The 13,094-nt window shown below is 39.1% G+C and overlaps 1 protein-coding gene across 7 annotated transcripts in view; it reads right to left on the bottom strand.

Annotated features, from left to right (window-relative positions):
- Positions 1-13,094, bottom strand: part of MAP4 (microtubule-associated protein 4) — a 160,215-nt gene that overhangs the window by 49,150 nt on the left and 97,971 nt on the right. For all 7 annotated transcript variants that reach the window (XM_012735312.1, XM_012735314.1, XM_012735311.1 and 4 more), the window contains exons 4-5: positions 3,964-4,086; positions 399-512 (exon numbers count right to left, since the gene is read on the bottom strand). In XM_012735312.1, coding sequence (XP_012590766.1) covers positions 399-512; positions 3,964-4,086 — 237 coding nt within the window. The remainder of the gene's footprint in view (positions 1-398; positions 513-3,963; positions 4,087-13,094) is intronic.

The following is a 13,094-nucleotide window of genomic DNA, read 5'->3' as shown; positions in this document are numbered from 1 at the left end:
AAAAGTGAGAATACCATTTACTGATAATTAACATCTGTTTAAAATGTTTACTAGCGATCAGAAATTATGCTTTTATGTAACTTTATTTAATCACCACTGTGTTGGACCCATTTTATGGATAAGCAAGGTATAAGGAGGATATATAACTTGCCCATGGCATTAACTAGTAAACTGTAGAGACAGAATCTGGGGCTAAAATATAGGATTCAAAATCTCAAAAGAGTCCTTGAGCAGCCCTAACTGTGAATTCTCTCTCTTAAACTAATCTAGCCAGGGCCATGTCATAGCCAAAGACCCTAACCATGACTTTATCTAGTTACTAAACTTCAGTGGTGATAGACAAAAGGCCACATTAATTGTTTTGATTTAAATAATAAATCCAGATAGAGAAGTCATACCATAAGTGTTTTGCAGGGCATCATTTTGTTCTGAAAATGTTGAAGCATTGGTTGTTCCACCTGGAAGGAAGAGGAACTCTGACAGGCCATCATCAAAGAGCATCTTAAGAGGATCTGGAAAAAGAATGAATTCAAAACTCATTCCCAGTGATTACAACTAGAAAGATTAACATTCCTTATTATTCTATAATAAATATTGGTTAGTAATATGAGATAATATGTGCCTAGACATGGCACAGAATCCATAAATATTCACTAATTCATTTCCTGTAAGTCAAAATTCCTTTTCTTTATGTAAGTTAAAATTCTTTTTTAAAAAATTTATCTATTTTGGCCCTCCCTGGTGGCGCAGCGGGTTAAAGCACAACACTAAGAAGCTAAGGCCACTTCCGCATGAGTTCGATTCCCGCCTGCCCCGGAGGTGACCACATGGCGTGGCAGACCTCTCCTGACCCGCCCGCTGCTCCCCTCAGCAGTGTACTTCGTCGATCTGCCTGTTCTGCTCCCCACTCTGTCTCTGGTGAATCCTCTCACCCTCTCCATCTCTGGCCTGTACCCCAGTTCTGTACCAATAAATAAATAAATCTTTAAAAAAAAAAAAAATTATCTATTTATGCATACAGAACTGGGGTATAGGCCAGAGGTGTGAGGGAGTGACCGTGTCACCAGAGACAGAGTGGAGAGCAGAACAGGCAGATTGAGGATGTACACTGCTGAGGGGAGCAGCATGTGAGACGGGAGAGGTCTGTGGTCTGCTGCGCTATGTGGGTCACCTCCTGGCCACAGGTTGAACTCATGCTGCAGCAGCTAGCTTTATAGTGCTGCACTTTAACCCTTTGTGCCACAGGAGAGGGCCCTGTAAGTTAAAATCTAAGCTACTACTTTGAACTACTTATGAGTTATTATATGTAATCTTATAGTCTCCAAAATTTGATTATTTAAATCAAAAACCCAGCAAGTATATAAAAACTAAAAGAACCAATGTTCAATTCTAAAATATACTAAGAGGTACAAAATACAGAAAGAATTTAACTTTCAATGTATATTTACATTCATTTTAGGTTACTTTAAAAAGAAAAACAAGGCCCTCCCTGGTGGCGCAGCGGGTTAAAGCACAGGACTGAGAAGCTAAAGCCACTTCCGCATGAGTTTGATTCCCGCCTGCCCTGGAGGAGCCCACATGGCGTGGCAGACCTCTCCTGACCCGCCCGCTGCTCCCCTCAGCAGTGTACTTCATCGATCTGCCTGTTCTGCTCCCTACTCTGTCTCTGGTGAAGCCTCTCGCCGCCCCTGTACCTCTGGCCTGTACCCCAGTTCTGTATACATAAATAAATAAATCTTTTAAAAAAATAAAGAAAGAAAGAAAAACAAGTGAGGGTCCTCCTTAGTGGCGCAGCAGGTTAAAGCACTGCACTAAGAAGCTTAAGACACTTCCGCATGAGTTCGATCCGCCTGCCGGGGAGGAGATCCACATGGCGGGGCAGACCTCTCCTGACCGGCCCGCTGCTCCCCTCAGCAGTGTACTTCGTAGATGATCTGCCTGTTCTGCTCCCCACTCTGTTCCTGGTGAATCCTCTCACCCTCCGCATCTCTGGCCTGTACCCCAGTTCTGTATGAATAAATAAATAAATCTTAAAAAAGAAAAAAAAAGAAAAGAAAAACAAGTGAAATGAAGATATTTTCACCTTATATGTACGTCCTGGGGAAAAAACCGCACTTTAAAATCTGTCTGTATGGGGCATGATGAACAGCTAATACGTTGAAAAGTAAATAAACTCCAGACTCATGAGATGGCATGAATAAAGAGACTGAAAATATCAGGTAAGCCCTTTCCCTTCTCACATGAAAAAAGAGCAATGTAAGTAAGTCTAGTGATAATTCTGCTAAGGAAAGCTCCTCAAAATTTAGCATATATATGCATTATCTTGAAGGCTTGTAAAAACAGATGCCTGAGCTCCCTGAAGGATCCCGTAATGCCCTGTATTTCTAACTAGTTCCTTGGTGATGCTATGACTAATTCACTAAGGCACTTTGTCAGAAGCAGCTATAATAAAGCACAAGTCTTTAGAGAATGTTTATGCTGAGGCTCTGATGCAACTGTACCAACTTCTAGTAAGAGATTTCAGAATTAAGGGAGACCACTGCACTGAGAGGTATGTTATCAAGCAGAAAACAAAACGAGAAACTGTTGGGGGGATGACAGGGTCTTTATGCTGCATCTTCAGAACAGCAAGAGATCTAAAATATGAGAGAGATGATAAACACTCATTCTCCCAAGTCTTAACTTGGTTTGGGGTAGCTGCTGCTTGCTTTGCTTAGTGCATTTCCACTGAAGGAGAACAGGATGCTTAAAACATCAATAAAATCTTAGCTATAATATTTACACATAGGTTGGGAGATTGCTAAACCACATGTAAAAATGGATGGTTTCTACAAAGTTCATTACTTTTTTTTTTTTTTTAAGATTTATCTATTTATGCATATAAGAACTGGTAGGGACACAGGCCAGAGAGGGGAGATGGGAAGGGTGATAGGACTCATCAGAGACAGAGTGGGGAGAACAGGCAGATGCAGTGAAATATACTGCTATGGGGAGCAACGGGCGGGCCAGGAGAGGTCTGCCACACCATGTGGGTCACCCCTCTGGCTGGGAATCAAACCCATGCAGCAGTGGCTGCAGACAGCTCCATAGTGCTGCACTTTAACTTGTCGTGCCACCAGGGAAGGCCCCAAAGTTCATTACTTTTTTACTGGATATCTATGACATGGCAGTAAAAATATAGAAGTTTAGAGTTGTGGTATTAACCAGAGCTCTGGGTATATTTTAGTTCAAGTCAAGGAAGGTCTTCAGTTGATAAATATTGAAAAATAGAAAGAAAAACTGAGTGATTGGGGGTAAGAGGAAAAACCTTTTCTCTATTTATATTCTCTCCTTTAGTCATCTCATCTAATCTTATACTTTATAATTCAACTGATATAATAATTATTAAATTATTATCTTTTTAAAGATTTATTTATGCATGCAAGAACTGAAGTGTAGAACACAGATGCAGGGAGTATGAGGATTCATCACAGAGTGGGGAGCAGAACAGGGGGAACTACTGAAATACACAACTGAGGGGAGCAATGGGCCAGATAGGAGAGGTCTGCTGCACCATGTGGGTTACCTCCCTGGTCAGGGATTGAACTCAAGTCACAGGAACTGGAAATAAGACTTAAACCCCTGCACCACCAGGGAGGCTCTAAATTATTATTTATTTAACTAATAATAACTCCTTTTTGAAGAATTAAGATGAAGGTACTACTGATCATTTAATCTTCAATGTATGTGAGTTTCAGTTAATATACTCAAAACTGGTTTGAAGCAAACGAACTAGAGGGCCAAGGGCCTCAAAAGGGATTAAAGTGAGGAAAGGGTCAAATAAATGTTTAGGAACGTAATTATACCTTTGTTCTAGGTCACAGGTTATATTTAGGCTAAAATACTTTTGCTGAGGGGTAGTTGTAGTTTTTTCATATTTATGTTCATGTTCACATACAGCAGTCACAGAAAATCTGTACTTACCATTCTGGATAGGATTTACCACTTGCTCAGGTTCAAAGCATAAGTTTGTATTTTCTGGCCAGCTCTGGTTGTTCTGATATCCTTGATAACCCATTTTCTCATCAAGGAATGCAGTTGGAGACCCTTAAAAGAGAAGCATGAAGTAAAAGTTACAAAGGGACTGCAGTTTTCTTCTCTACTGGAGTTGAATTTCTACAAGGTATTGAAGCTAGAGGAGAGCACAATCATACCTAACTAATATTTTAGAAGAAATTTTTTTCTTAAGAAAGAAGAAAATAGGGCCCTCCCTGGTGGTGCAACAGGTTAAAGTGCAGCACTAACAAGCCAGCTGTAGCTGCTTCAACATGAGTTTGATCCCTGGCCAGGAAGGTGACCCACATGGCATGGCAGACCTCTTCTGTCTCACCCGCTGCTCTCCTCAGCAGTGTACTTTGTCAGTCCTCCTCCCTAACCTATCTCTGGTGAATCCTCTCACCACCCTGCACCTCTGGCCTGTACCCCAGTTCTGTCTGTATAAATAAATAAATATTTAAAAAAGAAGAAGAATATAAAATACAGAAATGTAAAGCTATAATCAGGGTAAAAGTAGTTCAGGAGGCATTCCAGTTATGGATACATGGAAAGATCCATGATAGTTATTCACAAAAATGTGTAAAATTGGACAAAACTCAAAAGCATTTCAAGGCACTGGAATTCAAAAAACTTCAAATATAAATAAATGGAGAAATATATTCACAAATTGGAGAGTCAGTGTTTTTACTGGCTCTGGACAGGATGTTAGACTAAATCTGAGGATATTTTAGAGTCACAATAATAAAATCTTTTCATGTAAGCATAATAAATCTGGAGACTTATTTTCCATGCCTGTAAGAATGGAACAGGTTAATATCTATATTTCTAGTTAAGATAATAAATTATCATTTTATAATTGAAACATGGGTAAAACACCCACTCCCTAAGAAACTTCTCAAGGAAGTTCAATGAAGGGTGAGTTAAAATTGTAAATCTGAAAGCCTCCTAGTCTTATGTGTCAACCAGAGCCTGTATGAGAACTGTGACACTGCCCTGTACACAATAAAAAAACTGTCTCAGATTTAAGTTGTAAGAGAGGAAAGATATCAATTCTTCCAGAGAGTTTTTCCAAATTTTGACTATATTTATCACAAGTACCTTTATAGGGATGTTTTGCATATAGCCTCTCCGTATATCAAGTAGTTTATTTAACCTTTTTTTTTTTTTTTGAGAGCATGATAGATTTATTGAGACAGGAGAGGTCTGACCCTATGTCAACTTTAAATAAATGACCAAAGTACAGAAGGTACTTTAACAAGTATAGAAGGCAAATATACTTCCTGTTCCAGTATAACTTGGGGCCACGGAGAAGAAAAAAAATTAGCAATACACTTCAAATTTAGTGTTCACTACCAGAGAGAATAAAACACCCTGCAACACGGCCTTATAAAGTCATGTCTAAACACCTCCAGAAGGTTAATACATTATCTTTAATTCCTCAAAGCACTCCTCCTTTAGACTTCCCCCAATATTCTTTTCCTGTCCCTCCATCAGTTTTAAGAGAACTAACTTTAAATGAAACAAGGAAGTCATCCAAAATGGACTGGGGTCACTGGTTTAAATGTGTGGTTTGCTTTTCCATGATATACTGTGTACTCAACACTATTTCAGCAGACACAGAAGGACAATTTCATATGGGCCATCTACTTGTTTTTAAGACAATTCTGGAGAACAAGTCTGGAGAACAAGTCTCAAGGCTGATTAAAACAAAAGACTGAGGCACTTAGTAAAAGTTCTCAGGAAAAAGACATGGTAGCCAGAGTTAATCACTGGTGATAGGCAACTCTGCTTTAACAGCAGTATGATACACGAAATAATAAAAAAAAGAGGGGGGGCCCTCCCTGGTGGCGCAACAGATCAAAGCACGGCACTGTGAATGAAGCGAGCCGCAGCTGCTTGCTTCAGCATGAATTCTATCCCTGGCCTTGGAGGGGACCCACATGGCATGGAGACCTCTCCTGTCTAGCAGACCGCCCTGTTTAGCCTGTCGTGCCTGCTACTCTCCTCAGCAATGTACTTCCTCAATCTGCCTGTTCTGCTCCCAACTTTGTCATTGGTGAATCCTCTCACTGTCCCTGTACCTCTGGCCTGTAGCCCTGTTCTGTATGCATAAATAAATACTAAGAGAGAGAGAATAAGTCTCTTCATTTCATTTCCCCCCAGCCAAACACTGACTCTTTCAATATATTTTAGCCTCTTTTCCTACCTGCTGTTTATTGCTGGTACATATGATTATTCACATGGTATATATTATTCCCATGGAATTCAAGAAAAGAAAGGAAATAAGAAGCACCATTAAGAGCTAGTTACCTTAATTTATTCTAAATTATTAGCAGGTTATTTTCTTACAAGCAGTATTAGTACTGTTCATAATTTGTATTATTACTAAAAACAACCCAAAAAATCCAAATGTGTGAGCCTGTCTATTTCATCCTTGACTCTTAATGTTTTCCCTCCTAGTGGCAAACTTAGAACTTTAGAATTAAAGATACCTAGAGGATCATCCAGTTCAAAGCCCTAATGTTTGTTCAGATCATTCATTTAACTATATAATCAGCTTACTATGCACCAGGCAATGTCCCAGGAATTAGTGATCCAGCAGCAAACCAAGTGATGAAAGGTCTTATTCTCCTGGAGCTTTGATACTAACTAGCTCAGGCATTAAGACAACAGACAAGTAACTATTATTTCAATTGAGGGTTTTAAAAATGCCCAGCAATGCAAATCTTGGCAAGGCTGAGTTTTCAAATCTAATACCTGCATTACCTTCTTCATAAGGCTGAGGGAAGATATATGAAAGTGCTTACAAAACTATTAAGAAACACTAGTAGTCCTACAATAACCTATTATGGATTATGTAGAAAAATGTTTTTAGTAGCAAGTACCAATGTGTTGCTACAGGAGTTTTCTAAACAGTGCTTAGGAGATTAGTCCATAATCTTTCTTTTTTAAATTTTTTAAAGATTTATTTATGCATACAGAACTGAGTACAGGTCAGAGATGTGGGGGTGAAAGGACCCACCAGAGACAGAGCAGAACAGACAGATGTATTGAAATACACTGCAGAGGGGAGCAGCAGGTAGACAGGAGAGGTCTGCCACACCACATGGGTCACTTCCCTGGCTGGGTATCAAACTCATGCTGTAGTGGCTGCGGTCGTTTCATAGTGCTGTGCTTTAACCCACTACGCCACCAGGAAGGGGCCCCTTTTTAATTTTTTAAAAAGATATATTTTTATTTATTTAGAACTGGAGTGTGAGGCTCTCCCTGCTGGCTCCACAGGTTAAAGTATTTTTTTCAGTTCTTATATAGCTAAAGTTCTAGCACAAAAATGTAATGAAGCTTTCATTGGGGCTCTGGTGTGGGATGGGTTGAGGTTCCACAGGAAGAGAGGCAGGAAGACTGAAAATTACATCTGAGCGTAGTGTGAAATATATGGATGTGGACTAACAGATTTTCAGAATTGAAATGGAGAGGCTGGCAATAGGGTTTTGCAGAAAAGGCAAAGGGTAATCTCTAAATATATCTTCAACTATGTAGATTAACACTTTAAAAATATTTTATTATTACAAAGATAAAACTGACTAGGAAAATGTGTACAGCTGCATATATATTATAAAATGACAGAGACGTTATGATAAAATGTTACCAATTGGTAATTTAGAAAAACCATAAAAGTTAACTTTGTTTTATTTATTCCTTTCTTTCAACTTACCTTTATAAATAAAATTTTTCAAATAAAAATTATTTCAAATAAAAATCTAAGTATTTTTATACATAGAACTACTTCTATTTTCTGAATAGTTAACTCCTTTCTCAGATTTCAGCCAACTCCAGAAATTATAAAAGATTCAAGTGTTCATTCCCAACTATATTAGGCAAAAGGTCTACCAACTTTCCTGGTTTGAAATTAGTATTTGACATCCTTAAGATGGTTAAGAGACTTCCAAGAGTTTAGAAACCTATCACTATTTGAAAATACCAATATTGAAGGTCTCCAGCAGAAATGAAATAACACTGGGTTAACAGTTTCTTGTTGGTTCATTATAAAGTAAACCAGTAAGCCTATTTTGGAAATATCCTGAAAGACCAAACAGGACACTTGTTTTGCTTCAAGCAGAAATTCTGCAGAATCCTTGCTAGACTGGGTGTCAGTAAAGGATGACTCCATGATGCTGTAATACATACAGTAAGTAAACTACTTAGCTAGCAATAAAGAGTTCAGCTGTAAATACTATTGTTTTCAGTTGTTCCTTCTATCTCTCATAACACTTGATTTTCTCTCATACTGAATGTATATGGTTCCTATAAAAACACGCCTTTACATAACAACTTCCTTTCTCATTCTTCAGAGGTTATACTCTTCGCCAACATCCTCCACCCCAGTTACCTCTTACTTTATAGAAGATAAACTGCCCTTTGTTCTACCACAAATTCACCTACAACAGTCCATTATTTCTTTCATTCTTATTTATGAGGGAAGAATAATTCTCTCCCTTTATCTTTCTATTTGGAGAAAAATAAACAAACTAGAAAACATAAGAAATACATGCCATTCTCCTCTCCTAGAGGCATGTCATTATGCACTAATGCCCCTATCATTCTCTTGTCATCTGGTCCTTAGTCACCTAGACTTGCTTTTTTCATTTCTTCTATCTTCACTTCTTATCTTGTTACAAGTACAATTAAATCTCTAGCATCTCTAAAACACATATAAAATCCAAACTGCATTAAAGAGAAAAAAAAACACAAATATCTCCTATAGAAGAATCTCTGGGGATTCTAATTTGAACAAATCAGCTATTGAGAAAGCCAACAAACAAGACAACTGGAAAATACTAGTGAAGTGTACACTAACCAAATACGTGATATTATGAATTTGTTTATGTGAATGTTATTGAAATTACGTTTAAAAGTAATCACTTTTTAGGGCTACCATAATATAAAGATAGGATGTCTGAGACTTGCTTCAACAAAACTATATAGGGTTGGGTATTGGTCGGACATAGGGATGGATGAATTCAACTCCCATGAAAAAAATCTAACAATCTACTGAAGAATCTACATCTATTCTGACACATAAAATATGTTCACATTACTCCCTGGTTTAAAACTCTTCAATGTTTCCCCATAACCAGCAGATTACAAACTTATATTCACACATGATTCTGCAATTTTAAAGTCAATTTTAATGTTTCAACATTATTAATCATCTAGTCACTTTCTAGCCTGCCATACCACTCCTTACTGTGTCATTCCATTATTTTACATGAGTTGCTTGATCCATCTAGACATCTTTTCTTAGCTTCTCCCACATTGTTTGCCTCCCCAAGGCTTACTCGTGTTTTTAGGACTACACCTCTAAGATATATTTGCATGTACCACCTCTCTTAACACAAGGATTTGTTTCCTCAGATTTCAGGACAAGTGAGACTTAAGAATTTAGATATTTACACGGGGCCGCCCTACTGGGGGAAAGGGTTAAATCTAAGCACTTTGAAGCTATACACAGTCCCTTCAGCACAAGTTTGATCCCCAACCAGGGAGTTGATCCACATGGCACAGCAGACCTTTCCTGTCTTACCTGCTACTCCCTTTGTATCATGATGGCCCCCAGGAAAAGGATTTCCAGGTTCCCTACCCACCTAGAAAAAGGGTGGATCTTAGCGTGGAGGGGAACATCTGGAGAGGTGACTAAATAGGATGGAAGCAGGATAGGGGGCCAGACGATGACCTGAGGGAGGCATTCGGAGCAGAGAGGTATGTGAAGAAACTGTGCTTGTTTCTTGGTCCTGGACTGGGTGAGAGACCCATGAGGAGGTTGACTACGGCAGTGTTTATCTTGATTTTGATTTTTCTCCCAGACTTGTCTAGTGATTTCTGGGTCCCTTCCAGAAGCTGCTTTAGACTGGTGGTGAGCTTTCAAGCCTTGCTTTGGGCCAATCCCTTGTGTGTAAACTTTTACCCACGAGGGGAGGGATAACGTCGGGTATTTGATTTAGATACTATATTCTTTGTCTTTCCTGTATACACACTAATTGTATTAAAGTTCCTTTCCATTAAAGGTCTTCTATGTCTTGTCTTGATGCAGCAGATGGCGAGCAGGTTTGGGGGTTCAGGGGTGTCCCTCTCCTTACCCTGTAACACCCTCAGCAGTGTATTTCAGTAGATCTGCCTATTCTGCTCCACATTCTGTCTCTGGGGCTTCTAACCCCTCCCCACTCACCGTGCCTTTGGCCTACAACCCAGCTCTTTTTTAAAAAGATTTATCTATTAATGCATAGGAACTGGGGTATAGGCCAGAGGTGGAAGAGTAGTGAGAGGATTCACCAGAGGCAGAGCGGGGAGCAGAACAGGCAGGTTGACAAAGTACACTGTTGAGGGGAGCAGGGGGTGTGTCAGGAGAGGTCTGCCACACCATGTGGGTCACCTCCTGGGTCACGATGGAACTCCAGTGAAGCGGCTACAGCGAGCTTCATAGTGCTGCGCTTTAACTTGTTGTGCCACCAGGGACAGCCCTAAATAAACTTAAAAATAAATACTTAAACACCTGAATATAAGATTTAGATCAGCTACTCTCTGATTAACCACCTAAGCATAAGGTATTTCCACCATTCAGTATTCCCAGCAGCACATACCTGACACCTAGAGGATGTCCAATAAATACCTGAATGATCAAATGATTTAATTTGAGAGAAAAAAATTCATCTGGCAATAAGTATATTGGTACTCAGGTAAGTAAAGAGACAACCTACAAATTAAGATTATTTTTCCATTTAATTATATTTTAAGATTTATTTTTATTTATGTATACAAGAATCGGGGAGACAGGAGAAGTTTGCTTCTCCATGAGGGTGTGCTAACTGGGGATTTAACTCACACTGTACTGACTCATGATAGCTTGATAGTGCTGAAACTTTAACCCCCATGCCAGCACTGAGGCCTGTGTTCCATTTAATTTTACTCAAATATTTTTGCTAATATTAAAATATCATGATTAGAGTATAATTTACTTTCTCTAAATGTTCAGGATTCTTACTAAAAGTTTATATTAAACTAAATCTGTTCATTGGAAGTTTTAAATCTGTCTGGTCAGAGTAGGCCAAGATACTTGAGAATAAAAAGAGCAACAATTAATAATCAAGTCAGAACAACAGCCACAATAAACCATGACTGTCCTGTACTAGCTATCGAGGCACAGGGCAAGTGGAGACCCCTCAGAGGAATAAAGAGAGCTCCAGAGATAAGGGCAACAAATTCCAAAGGAATTTGATCCAAAAATGTTGATCAAACACCCCAGGACTAAGGGCAACAGGGCATTCCTAGAAAAGTACAATTTAAAAAAAAAAGACTCTAAGATATGGACTGGGACACAGAGGCATTTAGGAAATGAATGAGACCATGGAAAACTAACCAATCAGAGAAAGACTGGTGGATCTTTAGAATAACTAGGGGGAAAAGGTGTATATTCCCTGAGGTACACTCAACTTTGGCTCCCTAGCCCCTCCCTGGCCTGGTTCCACTGGCCTGGGAGTCCCACTTTATTTCTGTTCCTTTTCTCCTCAATAATCTTTTTCTTTCTCAAAGAAAATCTGCTTCTTGATTGCCTGAGCGTCAAAGAAGTTCCTGCTGCGGCTTCATGAGACACCAATTCATGGTGGTCTAGTGGCTGACAATCAGCACTGCCACTGAAGCCTGGGATCCATTCCTGGCTGGGAGCTAGGCCTGAAAAACTGAAATTATGGTATGAATATGACATATAGCTGCCCTGATTAGGATGTTATAAAACTAGGCTTTCTTCACAAAATGGGAATTAAAATTCTCCCTCAAAATGTCAATAACTCATAAAGAGCTCCATTTCTATTTTCATATTCTATTACACAGGTTACTTGAAAGTAGGGTGACCCCAGAAAATTAAATGACAAACATGGGATGTGGGGATTGGTTTGGTTAGCCCCTTGGGTTTTAAAATACATTGCTAATAAGCACCTTGCTATTTGGAAAGAGGACACTGGTAATCCACCGCATGCAAATGGCAACACAATTAACTAAGCTATCACCTGTGATTGTGTTGAAGTACTGCCTCGGGAGTCCATGTAGCTGCTGCCTATGAATGTTATGGCAGTGATGATGGCTAATTTAACCCTAGAATGGATATATTCTAATGAACGCAACAAGCGCTTACAGAAACAAAATGAAAATATCTCAATATCTGAGAGCTTTTGAACCACTTAGGTTAAATGACAGCCTTTAAGACTCTCTTATTTCCTGTTGACACAGGGCTACTATTGTTGAAAAATCAAATTATGAAATTTCTTTATATGGTCTCTTGAACTCATTGTTTCACAAAATTTCTTAGACTTTAAACTGAAAGAAAAAAAAAAAACGGAACCATGACATTTGGAGTAGAGATACCTGTCTGACTCCATAGGAAACTGACCGACTGATTATCTTCTAACCCCATCCCCACCCCACCACCCATGCAACCCCAACCTCTATTCCCACACTCCACCTTCAGAAAAGAGCTTCACTTACTAGTAAGGAATTTGTCCTTTGGTGACCAAGGATACTAAATGTCCATTGAAAACACACCCTCATTTTCTTCAAGGTCTATCTGTTCCCCCTAGACCCAGGGTAAATCTCAACATGCTCTAAGGAAGTATCTGGGGAACTACAATTCATGGTTCAAATCTTCCCTGCTACCTATTATTTGAGTGACCTACAATCCAAAGGTGATTTTTACATTAAAAAAAATACATACATACATATATACATACATACATACATACATACTATATATATATATATGGACTGGGACACCTGGGAGGTGTCCCAGTCCATATCTTAGAGTCATTTTTTTTTTTAAATTGTACTTTTCTAGGAATGCCCTGTTGCCCTTAGTCCTGGGGTGTTTGATCAACATTTTTGGATCAAATTCCTTTGGAATTTGTTGCCCTTATCTCTGGAGCTCTCTTTATTCCTCTGAGGGGTCTCCACTTGCCCTGTGCCTCGATAGCTAGTACAGGACAGTCATGGTTTATTGTGGCTGTTGTTCTGAC

The sequence above is a fragment of the Condylura cristata genome, unplaced genomic scaffold, assembly GCF_000260355.1.
Source record: "Condylura cristata isolate star-nosed mole 26May11 unplaced genomic scaffold, ConCri1.0 scaffold00004, whole genome shotgun sequence".
In the NCBI taxonomy this organism is placed as follows: Eukaryota; Metazoa; Chordata; class Mammalia; order Eulipotyphla; family Talpidae; genus Condylura; species Condylura cristata.
The sequence above is the reverse complement of the archived record's forward strand: the minus strand, read 5'-3'. Positions and strand labels throughout refer to the sequence as shown.